The sequence below is a fragment of the Pristiophorus japonicus genome, chromosome 10, assembly GCF_044704955.1.
Source record: "Pristiophorus japonicus isolate sPriJap1 chromosome 10, sPriJap1.hap1, whole genome shotgun sequence".
NCBI classification, from domain to species: Eukaryota; Metazoa; Chordata; class Chondrichthyes; family Pristiophoridae; genus Pristiophorus; species Pristiophorus japonicus.
Window position 1 is genome coordinate 142,981,116 of NC_091986.1, and position 21,577 is coordinate 143,002,692.

Here is a 21,577-nt window from a genome sequence, read left to right on the forward strand (position 1 = left end):
GCATTGTAATGATGAAAGCCATAGCCAGATCCCACGTGTGGTGGCCCGGCATCGACTCAGATTTAGAGTCATGCGTGCGCCAGTGCAACACTTGCTCTCAGCTGAGCAATGCACCCAGAGAGGCACCGCTATGTTTGTGGTCGTGGCCCTCCAAACCTTGGTCGAGGATCCACATGGACTATGCGGGTCCATTTCTAGGCAAAATGTTCTTGTCGTGGATGCTTACTCAAAATGGATTGAATGTGCAATAATGTCTGTAAGTACGTCCACGGCCACTATTGAAAGCCTACGAGCCATGTTTGCCACACACGGCCTGCCTGATGTCCTAGTCAGCGACAATGGGCCGTGCTTCACCAGTACTGAATTCAAGGAATTCATGAACCGCAATGGGATCAAGCACGTCACATCTGCCCTGTTCAAGCCTGCATCCAATGGCCAGGCAGAACGGGCAGTTCAGACGATTAACCAAAGCTTGAAACGCATGTCAGAAGGCTCCCTGCAGACCTGGCTATCCCGAGTGCTGCTTAGCTACTGCACCAGACCCCACTCACTCACTGTGGTTCCCCCAGCTGAGCTCATGAAATGGCCGCTCAAAACAAGGCTCTCTCTTGTCCACCCTGATCTCTATGATCACGTGGAGGGCAGGCGGCATCAACAAAGTGTGTACCATGACTGCGCAAATTTGTCATGCGATATTGAGGTCAAGGACCTTGTGTTTGTACTCAATTATGGACATTGTCCCAAATGGCTCTCTGGCACAGTCATAGCCAAAGAGGGGAGTAAGGTGTTTCAGGTCAAATTGGCCAATGGACTAACATGCAGAAAACTTTTGGACCAAATCAAATTGCGGTTCACCAACAGCTACGAACAACCTGAAGAATACACCACCAACTTTGACCCTCCAACACACACACAAGTGGCAACTGACATCATGGTTGACCACGAAGCCGAACTCACCATCTCCAGCAGCCCGGCAGGGCCGGCTGCCCAGCAGCCCAGTGAAGAACTAACCAACTCACCCACACCCGCATTTGTACCGGGACAATTGACAAGGGAGCGAAAAGCCCCAGACCGTCTCACCTTGTAAATAAGTGTACTATTGACTTTACAGGGGAGTGATGTTATGTATTTAACTCCTTGCAACCTGTATTACACTACCACCAGAGGGCCTACCTGTTGGAGTCCCAAGGGACCCCAGCATCCCTTGGGAGCACGGTATATAAGCAGGCCACCCACGTGGTACCTGCACTCTGGAGTATCATTAAAGGAGCTAACGTCACACTTGCTCATTATACACAGTACTCAGTTTCATCCTTTATCATGAATGCATCAGTTTCCATATTTACGAAAGGATATACTTGCTTTGGAGACAGTTCAGAGAAGATTCACTAGGTTGATTCCGGGGATGAGGTAAGGTTGACTTATGGGGAAAGGTTGAGTAGGTTGGGCCTCTACTCATTGGAATTCAGAAGAATGAGAGGTGATCTTATCGAAATGTATAAGATTATGAGGGGGCTTGACAAGGTGGATACAGAGAGGATGTTTCCACTGATGGGGAGACTAGAACTAGAGGGCATGATCTTAGAATAAGGGGCCGCCCATTTAAAACAGAGATGAGGAGAAATTTCTTCTCTGAGGGTTGTAAATCTGTAGAATTCACTGCCTCAGAGAGCTGTGGAAGCTGGGACATTGAATAAATTTAAGACAGAAGTAGACAGTTTTGTTGTGTCCTTACACACTACTATAAGTTCACATGAGGCACATTCTGCAGACAAAGTCACTCTGTGACCTACCCTTTATTCACAGGACCAAGAAGTGATGAAGGTGGGTGGAGCGTCCCCTTTTATACCTGAAAGACCAGGCTAGGAGTGTCTCCCACAAGTTCACCCCCTGTGGTCAAGGTGTGCATTTCTTAGGTGTATATAGTATGCAGTGTTGTTACATGAAGGTTACAGTTACATGAAGGTTACATACATGACATCACCTCCCCCCCATGTCTTATGGGGTCAAAGATTAAGTCTTTCGTGCGGTCGACGCTCTCTCGTGGAGCGCCGCAGTTGGGGCTCTGGTTGTTGAGCCTTGGCATGCGTCTCTGTCCTCTGTGGTGATTCCGGCCTGTCCGGACTGGCCGCAGGGACTGTACATGCTGCTGAAAGTTCTTGTTGCTCATTCACTGGCGGTGGTGTGGGCAGCATCTCATGATCTTCCTCAGGTTCCTCAGTGTACATGCTGAACCTTTTTTTTACTTGGTCCAGATGCTTGCAGCATATCTGTCCATTGTTAAGTCTGACCACTATGACCCTATTCCTCTCTTTTCCAATTACATATCCTCAAGCCACTTGGGCCCCAAAGTGTGATTAAGAACAAATACATGGTCATCGATTTCTATACATCTCCTCTTTGAGTTACGGTCGTGGCACTCATTTTGGGACTGGCGCTTGTCCTCAACAATGTCTGACAGGACTGGATGAATGAGGGACAGCCGAGTTTTAAGTGTACGTTTCATGAGTTGTTCCGCGGGCGGGACTCTAGTGAGCGAGTGCGGTCGGGACGTGTAGGCCAGCAGGAGGCGCGACAGGCGGCATTGAAGGGAGGGTCCTTGAATCTGTAGCATGCCTTGTTTTATGATTTGGACCGCACGTTCCGCCTGGCCATTGGAAGCTGGCTTCAACGGTGCTGTCCTGACATGTTTGATGCCATTACCCGACATGAACTCCCGGAATTCATAGCTAATGAAACACGGGCTGTTGTCACTAACCAGGATGTCTGGCAAGCCATGGGTCGCAAAGACCACACGCAGACTCTCCACGGTGGTGGATATCGTGCACGAATTCAATATGATGCACTCGATCCATTTCGAGTACGCATCAACAATAATGAACATTTTTCTCATGAACCGGCCCGCGTAGTCTATGTGAATACGTGACCATGGCCTGGTGGGCCAGGGCCACGGGCTGAGTGGAGCCTCCCTGGGGGCATTGCCCAGCTGGGCACACGTCATGCACCTGCGAACACAGTGTTCCAGATCTGAGTCAATTCTAGTCCACCATACATGTGACCGGGCAATGGCCTTCATTAGCACGATGCCTGGGTGCTCACTGTGGAGTTTCCTGATGAATGCTTCCCTTCCATTCTGGGGCATGACTACCCGGCTGCCCCATAGTAGGCAGTCGGCTTGGATGGAGATCTCATCCATCCGTCTGTGAAACGGTCTGACCTCCTCAGGGCATACTCCGTGTGCGGGCGCCCAATCCCCAGTCAGGACACGTTTCTTAATCAAGGACAGAAGGGGATCTTTGTTGGTCCAGATTTTGATCTGGCGGGCTGTGATGGTGGAGCCTGCGCTGTCAAAAGCATCGACAGCCATGACTATCTCAGCGCTTTGCTCCGCTGCCCCCTCAGTGGTGGCCAGTAGAAGCCTGCTGAGCACGTCAGCGCAATTTTCTGTACCTGGCCAGTGCCGTATGGTGTAGTTATACACAGCCAGCGTGAGAGCCCATCGCTGTATGCGAGCTGACGCATTGGCATTGATAGCTTTGCTGTCTGACAACGGGGATGTTAACGGCTTGTGGTCCGTTTCTAACTCGAACCTCCTGCCAAAAAGGTACTGGTGCATCTTTTTCACCCCGTAGACACATGCGAGTGCTTCCTTTTCAAGCATCCCATATCCCCTTTCTGCTTGGGAGAGCGACCTGGAGGCATAAGCCACAGGTTGGAGTTGGCCCTCATCATTACTCTGCTGCAACACGCACCCAATCCCACAGGATGATCCATCACATGTCAAAACCAATTTCTTACAGGGGTTGTACAGGGTCAATAGCTTATTAGAACAAAGTAGGTTCCGCGCCCGATTGAATGCCTGTTCCTGACAGCCCCCCCAAAACCAATCGCAGCCCTTACGCAGGAGCACGCGTAGCGGCTCCAACAATGTGCTTAAGTTAGGCAGAAAGTTCCCAAAATAGTTCAAGAGTCCCAGAAATGAACGCAACTCCGATGTGTTGCCGGACCTGGACGCACGACGAATCGCCTCCGTTTTGGATTCGGTAGGCCGGATCCTGTCTGCGGCAACCCTCCTGCTCAAAAACTCGACCTCTGGGGCCAAAAACACACACTTGGACTTCTTTAGTCGCAGGCCTACCCGGTCCAGTCGGCGTAGCACCTCCTCCAGGTTGTGGAGATGTTCCTCGGTGTCTCGATCCGTGATAAGGATGTCGACCTGAAATACGATTGTTCCAGGGATGGATTTGAGCAGGCTTTCCATGTTCCTTTGAAAGATTGCGGCTGCTGAATGAATGCCAAACGGACACCTGTTGAGGACAAACAGGCCCTTGTGCGTGGTGATGTTGGTCAGTAGCTTGGATTCTTCGGCCAGTTCCTGGGTCATGTAGGCAGAAGTGAGGTCCAACTTGGTGAACAGCTTGCCGCCTGCCAGCGTGGCAAAAAGATCCTCCACTCTCGGAAGCGGGTATTGGTCTTGTAGTGACACTCTGTTGATAGTGGCCTTGCAATCGCCACAGATCCTGACCGAGCCAACCGTTTTTTGGACAGGGACGATGGGGCTTGCCCAGTTGCTGAATTCAATGGGCGAAATTATGCCCTCTCTCAGCAACCTGTCCAACTCACTCTCAGTTTTCTCCCGCATCACATACGGCACAGCTCTGGCTTTATGGTGCACTGGTGTGGCGTCCGGCGTGATGCGTATCACTACTTTGGTACCTTTGAAAGTCCCAACAACAGGTTGAAATAGTGACTCAAATTTCTATAGGACCTGTGAGCACGAACTTCGCTCCACAGATGAAATGGCGTGCACATCCCCCCATTTCCAGTTCATCTCGGCTAGCCAGCTCCTCCCCAAAAGCGCAGGACCATTTCCCGGGTCAATCCAGAGTGGCCGGTTCTCTGATCCATTATGTGTGATCACCAACATTGCACTGCCTAGCACTGGGATGATCTCTTTGGTGTACGTCCGTAATTGCGTGTCAATGCGTTCTAGTTTGGGTCTGCTAGCTCTGAGTGGCCATAGTTTCTCGAATTGTTGGACACTCATAAGTGACTGGCTGGCCCCTGTGTCAAGCTTCATGCGTACCAAGATGCCGTTTAATAGGACTTTCATCATCATCGGTGGCGTTTTTGTATATGAGCTGTGGATGTTTGCCACCTGAACCCGTTGAACTTCAGCGTCCGTTGCTGTGTCCCAAGCATCAATCACCCTGCCTTGCAGACCCCTCTTATGGTTCATCTGCCTCATAAATTAGCCTCGCTGCGGGCTTCCTGCACATTCTGGCTAAATGTCCACTGAAGTTACAATTTCTACAGATGAATTGTTGGAACCTGCAGGTTTTTGCAGCATGTCTGCCCCTGCACCTCCAGCATGAGCTGAGATTGTTGTGAACAAAAGGGCTGTTACCAGGCATTCCTCTCTGATTGTCTCTTTGATTACTCTTGAGCACTCTGTTAGTGGGTATCAATGGCCCCATCCCGGGACGTATTGTCCCTTGTGTTGGTGTAAATGTCCGTTCAACCTGCCATTGTCTCTGTTGATGACCCACTCTAGAGTCTGTTACTGCCCGAGTGGTGTCGAATTGCCCTTGCCTGCCTGCGAGGTTCTGAGTCGCGTTTACAATGTTAACTCCCTGCTCCATCGCCACGTTGGGAGCAGAGTTGCGTGCGTATATTATCTTGGTTTCCTCCTCCCCCGCCATGAAGGTCTGAGCCATCAACGCCGCCGCTTCCAAGGTCAAGTCCTTGGTCTCAATTAGCTTTCTGAAAATCCCGGCATGCCCAATGCCCTCAATGAAAAAATCCCATAACATCTCCCCCCTGCAGGCGTCTGTGAACTTAGAGGCTGGCCAAGCGCCGAAGGTCCGCAACAAAGGTATGCTCTGTCCTTCCCGACGTCGGTGTGTATAGAATCGGTGTCAGGCCATGTGTATACTGCTCGCCGGTTTGAGGTGCTCACCAATCAGTTTGCTGAGTTCCTCCAAGGTTTTGTCTGCCTGCTTCTCGGGTGCGAGCAGGTCTTTCATCAGCGCGTACATCTTAGTCCACAGCTGGTCAGTAGATGCGCCCTTCGCTTGTCAGTCGCTGCCTCTCCCAGCCAGTCCTTCGTGACAAAGCTCTGCTCGAGCCTCTCAACGAAATCGTCCCAGTCCTCACCAACACAGTACCGTTCCTCTGTGCGACCGGTGGCCATTCTCGTGACTCGTTGATTCCCGTTTCTCGTCGCCAAATGTTGTGTCCTTACACACTACCTTAAATTCACACGAGGCACATTCTGCAGACAAAGTCACTCGGTGACCTAACCTTTATTCACAAGACCAAGAAGTGATGAAGGTGGGTGGAGCTTCCCCTTTTATACCTGAATCCATATTCACAGGAGAAAGTGTTATCTAATCCTCGAGTGATAGAGAAAGATCCCAACTCTAAGAACATCTAGAGTCTGTTGTAGGAGTGTCTCCCACAAGTTCACCCCCTGTGGTCAAGGTGTGCATTTCTTAGGTGTATATAGTATGCAGTGTTGTTACATGAAGGTTACAGTTACATGAAGGTTACATACATGACAAGTTTCTTAAACGATAAGGGGTTATCACGAGCGAAGTGGAGCTGAGTCCATGATCAGATCAGCCATGATCTTATTGAATGGCAGAGCAAGCTCGATGGGCTGTATGGCCTACTCCTGTTCTTATTTCTTATGTTCTTATACTTCTTTCATAAGCCCCAACATCGATGGGCTCATCTGAGTCCTCTTCAGCAGAACTTGCGTGTGACGTCGCCTCCTGGAAAGATGGCACCCGAGATTGCCTTTATCCTTCATCATTCTGCAGCACGCTAGGCCCCGGTGCATCACCCATTGCAGACCCCTCTGCTACGTCTAACTGACCTGACCACATACTCTCAGTATCTGAGCTGACGCGTGTGAGTGTAGGAAGCAGTGAGGCAGTACTGCCAGCAGTGTCCCCCTCTTCCTTGGCCTCATCCATCATGGTGCCAACATATGGAGTTTCCCCTCGGGTGTCATCGTGGCTTGAGCTCCCAATGGCCTCTTGGGTGTTCTCATGGCTATGGCTGCCAGTGCCCTCAAGGCTCTCGTCCTGGCTTTATCTCCCACTCTCATCAGCGGTCTCTCCCTGGCTTTGGCTACCAGTGCCCTCAAAGCTGTCATAATGGCTTTGGCTCACACTCGCATCAGTACTCTCTCCCTGGCTTCAGCTCCAGACATTATTGAAGATTAGCGCGAGTCTGTCTGCCTGTGTCAGGCTAGAGAACACACCTCCTTCCCTCCACCGCCTCGATGAGGGTCTCCAGTTCGTGTCTGTAAATCTGCTGGCCCTCATTGTTTCTGCTGGATTAGCCATGCCCTCGATTCAAACTGATTCCCTGTTCAGGGCCTAGCTGCAAACCCTGCCCTTTAAGAAAGCCAGGGAGAAGCTGGCTCGTTAGCAGCAAATCAGCACCAACAAAATTTTGCAACCCAATCGGCCACTCCGCACCCACACCGCTGCAAACTGCCGATTCCCACCACCAATACCGCCCCCGCTCCTATTCAGCAAAAATCTTGAAATTCGCTCCACTGGCCGCATCATCCATTGCGGCCGTAATAATTGGCAAAAAGCGGTAGGTGCACCGTGTTTCGGGCGGAGGTGAATTTCTACCCCCCGATATTTAAACATATTGCACTTTTTAAAAAATGAGATCCCATCTGCCCTCTCAAGTGGACGTCAAAGATCCTACGGCACTATTTTGAAACAATGCAGGGCAGTTCTCCCCATTTACCTGGCCAATATATATACCTCAACCAATATCACTAAAAACAGATCATCTGGTCATTGTCACATTGCTGTTTGTGGGACTTTGCTGTGTGCAAAATTGGCTGCCATGTTTCCTACATTACAACAGTAACTACACTTCAAAAAGTACTTCATGTGACATCCTGAGGTCGTGAAAGGCGCTATGTAAAATGCAAGACTTTCTAGTCTATAGTAACCTGCAGGCAATGAAGTAGCAACATAACTGCCATTGCATGTTAGCTAGCTACAGTCCTCAAGTGCTGAGATTATATACATGTTCGGCGGTACATAATTATCAGCATGATTTTTTCATTCGTTCCGGGATGAGGGCGTCACTGGCAAGGCCATTAATTGCCCTTGAGAAGGTGGTGATGAGCCATGGTCTTGAACTACTGCAGTCCTTGTGGTGAAGGTACTCCCACAGTGCTGTTAGGGATGGAGTTCCAGGACTTTGACCCACTGACGATGAAGGAACAGCGATATACTTCCAAGTCAGAACGGCGCGTAACTTGGAGGGGTACATGCAGGTGATGGTGCTCCCATGTGTCTGCTGCCCTTGTCCTTTTAGGTGGTAGAGGTCGCGAGTTTGGGAGGTGCTGCCGAAATCTGTGGCGCGTTACTGCAGTGCATCTTGTAGATGCTACACAAAGCAACCATGGTGCGCCGGTGGTGGAGGGAGTGAATGTTTAAGGTGGCAGATGGGATGCCAATCAAGCGAGCTGCTTTGTCCTGGATGGTGTCGAGCTTCTTGAGTGTTGTTGAAGCTGCACTCATCAAGGCAACTGGAGAGTATTCCATCACATTTCTGACTTGTGCCTTGTAGATGGTGGAAAGACTTTGGGGAGTCAGGAGGTGAGACGCTCCCCGCAGAATACCCAACCTCTGACCCACTTATTTTGCCACAGTATTTATGTGGCTGGTCCAGTTAAGTTTCTGGTCAATGCTGACCCCCCCAGGATGTTGGTCGTGAGGGATTCAGCGATGGTAATGCCGTTGAATATTAAGCGGAAGTGTTTAGACTCTCACTTGTTGGAGATGGTCATGGCCTGGCACTTTTGTGGCGCGAACGTTACTTGCCGCTTACCAGCCCAAGCCTGAATGTCGTCCAGGTCTTGCTGCATGTGAGCATGGACTGCTAGATCATCTGACGAGTTGCAAATGGAACTGAACACTGTGCAATCATCAGCGAACATCCCCACTTCTGATCTTATGATGGAGGAATGTCATTGATTGAGCAGCTGAAGATGGTTAGGCCTAGGACATTGCCCCGAGAAACTCCTGCAGCGATGTCCTGGGGCTGGGATGATTGACCTCCAACAGCCACAACCATCTTCCTTTGTACTAGGTATGACTCTAGCCAGTGGAGAACTTTCCCCCTGATTCCCATTGCCTTCAATTTTACTAGGGCTCCTTTATGCCACACTTCGTCAAATGCTGCCTTGATGTCAAGGGCAGTCACTCTTGCCTCACCTCTGGAATTCAGCTCTTTTGCCCATGTTTGGACCAAGGCTGTAATGAGGTCTGGAGCCGAGTGGTCGTGGCAGAACCCAAATTGAGTATCGGTGAGCAGGTTATTGGTGAGTAAGTGCCACTTTATAGCACTGTTGACGACATCTTCCATCACTTTGCTGATGATTGAGAATAGACTGATGGGGTGGTAATTGGCTGGATTGGACTTGTCCTGATTTTTGTGGACAGGACATAACTGGGCAGTTTTCCAAATTGTCGGGTAGATGCTAGTGTTGTAGCTGTACTGGAAGAGCTTGGCTAGAGGCGCGGCTAGTTCTGGAGCACGTCTGCAGCATGACAGCTGGAATGTTGTCAGGACCCATAGCCTTTACTGAATCCAATGCGCTCAGCCGCTTCTTGATTTCACGTGGAGTGAATCGAATTGGCTGAAGACTGGCTTCTGTGATGGTGGGCACCTCAGGAAGAGGCCGATATGGATCATCCACTCCGCACTTCTGGTTGAAGCTAGTTGCAAATGGTTCAGACTTGTCTTTGCTCTTGCATGCTTTACTCTGCCATCATTGAGGATGGGGATATTCATGAGAAATTTTCACAGATGAGATGAGTGTTTTATGTGGTACAGCCAGATCTTGGAGTGAATGGCTAAACCAATTGTCCACCATATCTGTTGAAGTCTGCATCCCTTGGACTTAAGGGAGCCGAGATGAGGGCCATACCAGGGGGAAAAGCCAGGGTGAGAGCGAGTAATGGTTTTAATGGGAACGAGGGCCTCAAAGATAGTGGTAAGGGTGCTGTTGAGCTGCAGAAATGTCATGGCGAATAGCGGGCCAAAGGCGGCTGCACAGTTGTGATCGTGAAAGTGCAGTCTTAAGTGAGTTTTTTCCAGGTGCGGATACAAAAGGAAGTAGGGTTGGAAGGGGCATGGGGAATGTGGTTGGAGAGCGATACAAGGAAGTGATTGACACAATGAGAGTAGCGAGGCCACGTGAGATGGCAAGGGGATGGCCGTGAATATAGGTTGGGGAGTTTACATGGAGGGAGAGATTAAGAGAGGTTAGGAGGGCAATGAACTCAGAGGAGCGAGAGCATGATGAATTGAAATGGAGGTTGAAATCACCGAGGATGTGAAGTCACTCTGTGCAGAGGCTGAGAGAGGAAAGAAGTGTAGATATTTTGGTGAAAATTTTTTTATGGTACTTGGATGGGCAGTAGAAAATGAGAATTGTAAGTGAGAGGTATATAAAAAGGAAGCGAGTAGCTAAAGTAAATGTTGGTCCGTGAGAGACTGGGGAATTAATATTGGAAAACAAAGAAATGGTGGAGACTTTGAACAAATATTTTGTGTCGGTCTTCATGGTAGAAGACACTAAAAGCATCCCAATAATTGATAATCAAGGGGTTATTGGGGAGGGGGGAACTTAAAACTATCACTAGAGAAAAAGTACTAGGTAAACTAATGGGACTAAAGGTGGACAAGTCCCCTGGACCTGATCGACTGCATCCGAGGGTCTTAAAAGAGGTGCCTGCAGAGATAGTAGATGCATTGGTTGTAATCTACCAAAATTCCCTAGATTCTGGAGAGGTCCCAGCGGACTGTAAAACTGCAAATGTAACACCTCTATTTAAGAAAGGAGGGAGGCAGAAAGCAGGAAACAATAGACCAGTTAGCTTAACATCTGTCATTGGGAAAATGCTGGAGTCCATCAATAAGGAAGTAGTAGCAGGACATTTAGAAAATCAAAATGCAGTCAAGCAGAGTCAGCATGGTTTTATGAAAGGGAAATCATGTTTGACAAATTTGCTGGAGTTCATTGAGGATGTAACGAGCAGGGTGAATAAAGGGGAACCAGTAGTTGGCGTGTACTTGGATTTCCAGAAGGCATTCGATAAGGTGCCACATAAAAGGTTGCTGCACAAGATAAGAGCTCACAGTGTTGGGGGTAATATATTAACATGGATAGAGGATTGGCTAACTAACAGAAAGCAGAGAGTTGGGATAAATGGATCATTTTCAGGTTGGCAAACAGTAACTATTGGGTTGTCACAGGGATCAGTGCTGGGGCCTCAACTATTTACAATTTATATTAGTGACTTGGATGAAGGGACCGAGCGTAATGTAGTCAAATTGGCTGGTGATACAAAGATAGGTGGGAAAGTAAGTTTTGAGGAGGACGCAAAGAATCTTCAATGTGATATATATAGGCTAAGTGAGTGGGCAAAAATTTGGCAGATGGAGTATAATGTGGGAAAATGTGAGGAAAAATTAAAAAAAGCTAATTATTATTTAAATAGGGAGAGATTACAAAATGCGGTGGTACAGAGGGATCTGGGGGTCCTTGTACATGAAAAGTTAGCATGCAGGTACAGCAAGTAATTAGGAAGGCACATGGAACATTGGCCTTTATTGCAAGGGTATAAAAGCAGAGAAGTCCTGCTACAACTGTACAGGGCATTGGTAAGACCACACTTGGAGTACTGCATACAGTTGTGGTCTCCTTATTTAAGGAAGGATATACTTGCACTGGAGGCAGTTCAGAGAAGGTTCACGAGGTTGATTCCTGTGATGAAGGGGTTGTCATATGAAGAAAGGTTGAGCAGATTGAGCCTATACTCATTGGAGTTTAGAAGAATAAGAGGTGATCTTATTGAAACATATAACATAGAAAACATAGAAAATAGGTGCAGGAGCAGGCCATTTGGCCCTTTGAGCTGCAGCACCATTCAATAGATCATGGCTGATCATGCAACTTCAGTATCCCACTCCTGCCTTCTCTCCATACGCCCTGATCCCTATCCCTTTAGCCGTAAGGGCTATGTCTAACTCCCTTTTGAATATATCCAACGACCTGGACTCAACAACTTTCTGTGGTAGAGAATTCCATTGGTTCACAATTCTCTGGGTGAAAAAGTTTCTCCTCATCTCAGTCCTATATGGCTTACCCCTTATCCTTAGACTGTGACCCCTGGTTCTGGACTTCCCCAACATCGGGAACATTCTTCCTGCATCTAACTTGTCCAATCCCAGTCAGAATTTTATATGCTTCCATGAGATCCCCTCTCATTCTTCTAAATTCCAGTGAACATAAGCCTAATCAATCCAGTCTTTCTTTATATTTCAGTCCTGCCATCCCGGGAATCAGTCTGCTGAACCTTCGCTGCACTCCCTCAATAGCAAGAATGTCCTTCCTCAGATTAGGAGATCAAAACTGCACACAGTACTCAAAGTGTGGTCTTACCAAGGCCCTGTACAACCTGTACAAGACCTCCCTGCTCCTATACTCAAATCCTCTCGCTATGAAGGCCAACATGCCATTTGCTTTCTTTACTGCCTGCTGTACCTGCATGCCTACTTTCAATGACTGATGTACCATGACACCCAGGTCTCGTTGCACCTCCCCTTTTACTAATCTGTCACCATTCAGATAATACTCTGCCTTTGTGTTTTTGCCACCAAAGTGGATAACCTCACATTTATCCACATTATACTTCATCTGCCATGCATTTGCCCACTCATCTAACCTGTCCAAGTCACCCTGCAGCCTCTTAGCATCCTCCTCACAGATCACACTGCCACCCAGCTTAGTGTCATCTGCAAACTTGGAGATATTACATTCAATTCCTTTGTCTAAATTATTAATGTATATTGTAAATAGCTGGGGTCCCAGCACTGAATCTTGCGGTACCCCACTAGTCACTGCCTGCCATTCTGAAAAGAATCCGTTTATTCCTACTCTTTGCTTCCTGTCTGCCAACCAGTTCTTTATCCACGTCAATACATTACCCCCAATACCACGTGCCTTAATTTTGCACACGAATCTCTTGTGTGGAACCTTGTCAAAAGACTTGTGCTAGTCCAAATACACCACATTCACTGGTTCTCCCTAATCCACTCTACTAGTTACATCCTCAAAAAATTCTAGAAGATTTGTCAAGCATGATTTCCCTTTCATAAATCCATGCTGACTTGGACCGATCCTGTCACTGCTTTCCAAATGCGTTGCTATTTCATCTTTAATAATTGATTCCAACATTTTCCCCACTACCGATGTCAGGCTAACCGGTCTATAATTCCCTGTTTTTTCTCTCCCTCCTTTTTTAAAAAATGGGGTTACATTAGCTACCCTCCAATCCATAGGAACTGACCCAGAGTCCACCAATGCATCTACTATTTCTAGGGCCACTTCCTTAAGTACTCTGGGATGCAGACTATCAGGCCCTGGGGGATTTATCGGCCTTCAAATCCAACAATTTCCCTAACACCATTTCCTGACTAATAAGGATTTTCCTCAGTTCCCTCAGTTCCTCCTTCTCGCTAGACCCCCAGTCCCCTAGTATTTCCGGAAGGTTATTTGTGTCTTCCTTCATGAAGACAGAACCAAAGTATTTGTTCAATTGGTCTGCCATTTCTTTGTTCCCCATTATAAATTCAGCTGATTCTGACTGCAGGGGACCTACATTAGTCTTTACTAATCTTTTTCTCTTCACATATCTGTCGAAGCTTTTGCAGTCAGTTTTTATGTTCCCTGCAAGCTTACTCTCATACTCTATTTTCCCCCTCCTTATTAGACCCTTGGTCCTCCTCTGCTGAATTCTAAATTTCTCCCAGTCCTCAGGTTTGCTGCTTTTTCTAGCTAATTTATATGCCTCTTCTTTGGATTTAACAATATCCCTAATTTCCCTTGTTAGCCCTGGTTGAGCCACCTTCCCTGTTTTATTTTTACGCTAGACAGGGATGTAAGATACTGAGGGGGCTTGACAGGGTAGATGCAGAGAGGATGTTTCACCTCGTGGGCGAATCTAGAGCTAGGGGGCATAGTTTTAGAATAAGGGGCAACCCATTTAAAACGGAAATGAGGAGGAATTTCTTCTCTGAGGGTCGTGACTCTTCGGAATTTACCTCAGAGAGCTGTGGAGGCTGAGTATTTAAGGTGGAGATATACAGATTTTTGAAAGACAAGGGAGTCGAGGGTTATGGGGTGCGGGCGGGAAGTGGATTTGAGGCTAGGATCAGATCGGCCATGATCTTATTGAATGGAGCAGGCTTGAGAAGCCAAATGGCCTACTCCTACTCCTATTTCTTATGTTTTTATAGGTGAGAGGGGTGTAATAAGGTGAGATGCTCAATGGAGGAGAAAGTGTCAGAAGAGTAAGGGGACAAACCAGGGTGTGATTTGGTGATCAGAGCCACACCACCACCACAGCTGTCTGGGCAGGGCAAGTGGTAGAAGGTATAGCCAGGCGGGCATGCAGCAATTAGGGGGAAGGTGTCATCACCCCTCAACCAGGTTTCCATCAAGGCCATGATGTCGATGCAATCATTCACAATAAGCTCATGGATAGCAAGGGCCTTGTTCACAGGTGAATAGACATTCTGGAGGGAGATGTGGAGAGGGGTGGTGATAGCTGATCTGCTGCCAGAGGGGTGAGAGGTGAGTTGGACGGGGTGGAGATTGACAAGATTAGCCCCCAGCGTGTGCACTGGGCGGGAAAGTTGGCAAGAGAGCAGAATGGGACAGTTGGGGTTGCTGCTCATAAGGAGGCAATGACGAATGCCTTGATGCCAAGAAAGACACAGAGGGATCCTGCAGGCTTATCTAATATGAAGTCAATCCTGGGACAGCAGCAGGAGAGCAAGAAGGTCAAAAAGTAATGAAGGTTTGGGGTAGGGATTTCTCCCGAGAGGGGGAAATGGAAGGAGGCATGGCAATAGAAGAGAGCAGTCAAGGAGGGGGAGAGAGTGAAGAAAAGGCGGTGAGAAAAAAGTGGAAATAGAAATGGTGGGCTCGGGTCCAGAGAGGCAGTCAAAATGCGCATGCGAATAGACACAGGGAAAAACTCAAGTTACATAGCAATTATTAGGATACATATTTCCTGGTAGTAACAGAGAATAGAGAGGAGACAATATAAGGGAGTCCAGAGCTAAAGTCAGAGGTCCCATGGTGGGATAAAGTTGACGTAGATAGGGTGGAGTTGGCACGGAGCATTGACGAGTTCAAGTTGTCCAAGTTCAGAGATAGGTATAGCGGACAACTGAAAATCAGGCAAACTTTGACAGCAAGGCAGTTAAGGAAATATTAGGGCAAGTGACCGAAAGCTTGGTCAAAGAGGTAAGTTTTAAGGAGCATCTTAAAGGAGGAGAGAGAGGTGGAGAGATTTAGGGAGGGAATTCCAGAGCTTCGGGCCTTGACAACTGAAGGCATGGTCGCCAATGGAGGGTGAAAGAAATTGGGGATGCCCAAGAGGCCAGAATTAAAGGAATGCAGAGTTCTCGGAGGTTTGTAGGGCTGCGGGAAGTTACAGATACAGAATGAGGCAAGGCCATTGAGGAATTTGAACACAAGTATGAGAATTTTAAAAACAAAGCATTGCTGGACCAGGAGCTAATGTAGGTTGGCGAGCACAAGGTTGATGGATGAATGTGACTACAAGTTTGGATCTTGCCCTTGAGCTCATTGTGGCTGGTCAAAATAATAAATAACTGAAATATCAGAATTCTCGCATCTTGAACTGCAGTCTTTGCGATGAAGAAACGACTTTGGCAGTCACTTGTCAATTAACACAATTACTTGTTCAATGAATGGCCAACTAAATTAACATATATACAAAGCCCTTTTGATGACCACTTGGAGGGTCAATGAAGGCTATTTAAGCTAAGATTGTACTGAATAATCATCATATTGTAGGCAGTCCCTCGAAATCGAGGAAGACTTGCTTCCACTCATTGAGCACAAATTTGGCCAGTACAGATTTCTGGTGCACTCACCAGAGGTGCACCGCTTTTGTAGAACTCCAAGGGCGCCAAAAAACTTCAGGCCGAGTTTGGCCGCTCCCCAGCCTATCCTCCATGGTGGCGTAGCGTGGCAATTCTATTCGAGGGCGGAGCCAGGTCCCGGCGCTGAAAACAGTGCCGGGACCTCTGCACATGCGCACTAGAGTGTGCACGCATGCACAGTCGCTCCTCCCCCCCCAGAATCTGTGTGTGTGTGCTGCAGGCTGTGTGGGAGGGGCCCGAAGCACGCCGCCCCTATCCCGGGCCAAGTGGCCTGCCACACAGGCCGGTCGCTGCCTTCCCGTGCTGAGGACGACAAGAGACAGGTTGATGGGTGGGAAAGAGTTTTGATCGGGCGGGGGGGGGGTGGGGAGAGGGGAAGAATTTTGATCTGGCGGGGGGGTGAAGACGGGGAAAAGTTTTGATCTGGCGTGGGGGGGTGGGGTGGGGAGGGTAGAAAAAAATCTTCAAAGATTTTCCTGTACTTTAATATCTAGCTATCTTTACTAAAAATATGCTCAGTTTAATCAGGCTGATAGCACCTACACCCTGTCCAGTCTCGCTGCTTGGGATTTAAAAAAAAAACGAGCATTCCTTATCATAACACTGTCATTTGGAGGCTACCTGCGCTGATTTCTTAATTCACTGCAAGGATTTTCTGAACGGACACAAGTGGCCTCATACGCTGGCCTAAGTTAGTTTGGAGTAACTTTTAGCTGGCTAAACTTGCTTAAATGGCCAAAACAGGCGTAAGTGGCTGGTAACGCCCTCTTTTGGGGAAAAAAACGAAACTAAAGAAAAACCGAACTAACTCACTTACACTGGAATAAATTAAATGGGGAGAATTGTGATTTTTAAGTTACTCCAAAAAAATCTGGTTGCTCCAAAAAAAACGGAGCAACTCCTGAGGAAACTTGGGCCCTTAAACTGAGTTCTTAGGTGGCTAAACAATTCAATACGAGAGCCACAGTCCCTGTCATAGGTGGGACAGATAGTCATTGAGGGAAAGGGTGGGTGGGATAGGTTTGCCGCACGCTCTTTCCGCTACCTGCGCATGATTTCTGCATGCTCTCGGCGATGAGACTCGAGGTGCTCAGCGCCCTCCCGGATGCACTTCCTCCACTTAGGGCGATCTTTTGCCAGGGACTCCCAAGTGTCAGTGGGGATGTTGCACTTTATCAGGGAGGCTTTGAAGGTGTCTCTGTAATGATATGCATACCCTGATAAACAGTCAATTTTCCATTGGCAGAAGCCCCATTTAACAGTTAATACTTTCTTGAAGAAGTACCGCTTTCAGAGAAGGCCTATAAACTATGAACAAAAATACAGTATTTTTGTCAGATATCTGCCATTTTGATTACTAGGCAATAGACACAAAACGATGCTTTTGGAAAATAGCCCTTTTCTCATTTAGATATTTATATAAAAGAATAAGTAGATGTGATTGGCATCATCTCTACTTATAACTATTTTGAAATAGGCACTGTCTATTTAAATGCTGCTATTGGTTATCTGTTTCCTGAATTTATTTTATTGTGTTCTAGTGTCTTTATAATAGCATCATATTCAGACAAATCAAAACAGCAATAATTTATTCAGAACAAAATTAAACAGGAATCATTAGTTATCAGCTGGGAATTCAAAAAATTCAATAAAGACCAAACTACATTTTTAAATGACTAAATAAGTCCTATGAGAGAGCATTGATGGAAATTTGCATTTTAGCTGCATAATTCTAAATTGTGATTTTAGAGTTGAAGTCTTAAGGACTCTTTGATCCATGAGCTGTGCAAATTTCCATTTGGAAAGGGTTTAAATATATATATCTTAATATATATATAATACATATCTACTAACTCAACAGAACTACCTACATTTTAAGCTTTGAAATAAATGGCCCTGAATTTGCAGGGGTCATGATCCTGATACTTATGTGGAGTAGAGCAAGGACATATAACCTTTATACAGCTGACAGGAACCTAGGGCCGCATCTTGGAAACCCGCCTTGTCCCACAGGTTGGACAGTCCGACCCCAGTTTCTGTAGTGGATGAGACAGGTGCCGGGTCTCCTCCCTGGGAAAACATTTGGCAAGCACCCCCTTTTGTAAACATATATATTTTTTAAAACCTTTGGATTCTTTTGAGGTTCATCTCATGATCTCAAATTACACCCTTTCCTACCCTTCCTTTTCTTGCTTCCCCCAATCCTCATCCAGTGGGGCCCACTTCCTCCCAGCAAGAGACTGTAATGCCTCTTTTCATTTAGCCTAATAATCTCCATATGTATGCCTGGTCCTTTAAGATCGAGGACATGGGAATTCCCAGAGCAGGAAGTTGCTATCTTTGACCCCACCCTCTCTGCGGTAGTGGCCTTGTTTGGTGCAGCCAGAGTACCCGTCTCCACAAAGCTACAGAAGATTCCAGGATTCAGGGACCTACTGCATCTTGGTCCTGGCAGAGTTTGTGGTTGTTCTGATGGACACGTGCCTAAAATTGCAAGAAATCTGGTATAATGGTTGAGCAATTTTAGCAATTTGAGCAAATTCATATGAACTGTCATGACAGGAGAAATGTAAACCAACAGAGTCTTTCTCTGTATTTCGCCTGTCAGTGGATGTACCTACTCACAGTTGATTATTTTTGGTCTCTAATTTCTCCCTCCCAGGTGATTTCCCAGCTCCGGATTCTAAGCAGGTCAATGACAGCCGGCTGCAAGTTTGACAGAGAGATTTGGTCGAATGAGTTGTCTCCTATCCTCAACCTTTGGAAAAAACTTAATCAGGTAAGGTGCTGTCCAAATGAAAAACATTGCCTGGAATTTCCTCAGGGGTTTTACAGCCAGAGATCAGCAGAACCCCCAGAGAAATGGCATAAATTGCTTAAAAACAACATTACAGCAGTGTCTGAAGAATCCCGTGGAAGTAAATTCTAGCCTCGTGAATTTGACATTTGCCACATGTAATTGTTCTAATTCTCAATGGTGTTTATTTGCAACCAACGTCCAATAAGTTTATTTTAATGTAATAGGTACAGAACTATTACACTCCTCCCCTTCCTAACATGTGATGTAGCATAGCAAGACTTGATGGCCAGAATAATGTAATGTCTGTTAGCTTGTAATGTTTGTAGCTCCGCACTGTGGATGTGGACATATTGTGTACTGCAAGTGCAGGGTTAATAATAAACAGACCAGGCAGATTTCCGGAGACTTCTGAGAGAGCTGCCTGCCATGTTAGGAAGCTGTGTGTGCTGTGCTCTGTGAATATATCACAAATAACAACTGATAGCAATTAAATATTGGGAAGATCAAAGCCATTGTTTTCAGTCCCCGCCACAAACTCCGTTCCCTCGCCATTGATTCCATCCTTTCCCTAACATCAGTCTGAGGCTGAACCACACTGCTTGCAACCTTAGTGTCATATTTGACCCTGAAATGAGCATCTGACCACATATCCACCTATATCCACCTCTGTAACATCGCCATCTCCAACCTTTGCCTCAGCTCATCCACTGCTGAAACCTTCATCCATGCCTTTCTTGCTTGACTATTCCACTGCACTCCTGGCTGGCCTCCTACGTTCTACCCGACATAAGTTTGTCATCCAAAACTCGGCTGCCCATGTCCTAACTCGCACCAAGTCCCATTCACCCATCACCCCTGTGCTCACTGAACCACATTGGCTTCCAGTTAAGCAATGCTTCGATTTCAAAATTCTCATAGAAACATAGAAACATAGAAAATAGGTGCAGGAGTAGTCCATTCGGCCTTTCGAGCCTGCACCACCATTCAATAAGATCATGGCTGATCATCACCTCAGTACCCCTTTCCTGTTTTCTCTCCATACCCCTTGATCCCTTTAGCCGTAAGGGCCATATCTAACACCCTCTTGAATATATCTAACAAACTGGCATCAACAACTCTCTGCGGCAGGGAATTCCACAGGTTAACAACTCTCTGAGTGAAGAAGTTTCTCCTCATCTCGGTCCTAAATGGCTTACCCCTTATCCTTAGACTTTGTCCCTTGGTTCTGGACTTCCCCAACATCGGGAACATTCTTCCTGCATCTAACCTGTCCAGTCCCGTCAGTATTTTATATGTTTCTATGAGATCCCCTCTCATTCTTCTAAACTCCATTGAATACAGGTCCAGTCGATCCAGTCTCTCCTCATATGTCTGTCCTGCCATCCCGGGAATCAGTCTGGTGAACCTTCGCTGCACTCCCTCAATAGCAAGAATGTCCTTCCTCAGATTAGGAGACCAAAACTGAACACAATATTCCAGGTGAGGCCTCACCAAGGCCCTGTACAACTGCAGTAAGACCTCCTTGCTCCTATACTCAAATCCCCTAGCTATGAAGGCCAATATGCCATTTGCCTTCTTCACCGCCTGCTGTACTTGCATGCCAACTTTCAATGACTGATGTACCATGACACCCAGGTCTCGTTGCACCTCCCCTTTTCCTAATCTGCCGCCATTCAGATAATATTCTGCCTTTGTGTTTTTGCCACCAAAGTGGATAATATCACATTTATCCACATTATACTGCATCTGCCATGCATTTACTTACTCACCTAACTTGTCCAAGTCACCCTGCAGCCTCTTAGCATCCTCCTCGCAACTCACGCCACCACCCATCTTAGTGTCATCTGCAAACTTGGAGATATTACACTCAATTCCTTCATCTAAATCATTGATGTATATTGCAAATAGCTGGGATCCCAGCACTGAGCCCTGCGGCACCCCACTTGTCACTGCCTGCCATTCTGAAAAGGACCCGTTTATCCCGACTCTCTGCTCCCTGTCTGCCAACCAGTTCTCTATCCACGTCAGTACATTACCCCCAATACCATGTGCTTTAATTTTACGCACCAAACTCTTGTGTGGGACCTTGTCAAAAGCCTTTTGAAAGTCCAAATACACCACATCCACTGGTTCTCCCTTGTCCACATCCTCAAAAAATTCCAGAAGATTTGTCAAGCATAAATCCATGCTGACTTGGACCGATCCTGTCACTGCTTTCCAAATGCGCTGCTATTTCATCTTTAATAATTGATTCCAACATTTTCCTCACTACTGATGTTAGGCTAACCGGTCTATAATTACCCATTTCCTCTCTCCCTCCTTTTTTAAAAAGTGGTATTACATTAGCTACCCTCCAGTCCATAGGAACTGATCCAGAGTTAATAGACTGTTGGAAAATGATCACCAATGCATCCACTATTTCTAGGGCCACTTCCTTAAGTACTCTGGGATGCAGACTATCCGGCCGTGTGGATTTATCGGCCTTCAATCCCATCAATTTCCCAAACACAATTTCCCGCCTAATAAGAATTTCCTTCAGTTCCTCCTTCTCGCTAGACCCCCAGTCCCCTAGTATTTCCGGAAGGTTATTTGTGTCTTCCTTCATGAAGACAGAGCCAAAGTATTTGTTCAATTGGTCTGTCATTTCTTTGTTCCCCATTATAATTTCACCTGATTCTGACTGCACGGGCCTCTCGTTTGTCTTCACTAATCTTTTTCTCTTCACATATCTATAGAAGCCTTTGCAGT

At 47.0% G+C, this 21,577-nt stretch overlaps 1 protein-coding gene across 3 annotated transcripts in view; it reads left to right on the forward strand.

Annotated features, from left to right (window-relative positions):
- The window catches only part of dync2h1 (dynein cytoplasmic 2 heavy chain 1), a 994,370-nt gene that overhangs the window by 875,302 nt on the left and 97,491 nt on the right, over window positions 1-21,577 (forward strand). For all 3 annotated transcript variants that reach the window (XM_070892150.1, XM_070892151.1, XM_070892152.1), the window contains exon 84: window positions 18,692-18,808. In XM_070892150.1, coding sequence (XP_070748251.1) covers window positions 18,692-18,808 — 117 coding nt within the window. The remainder of the gene's footprint in view (window positions 1-18,691; window positions 18,809-21,577) is intronic.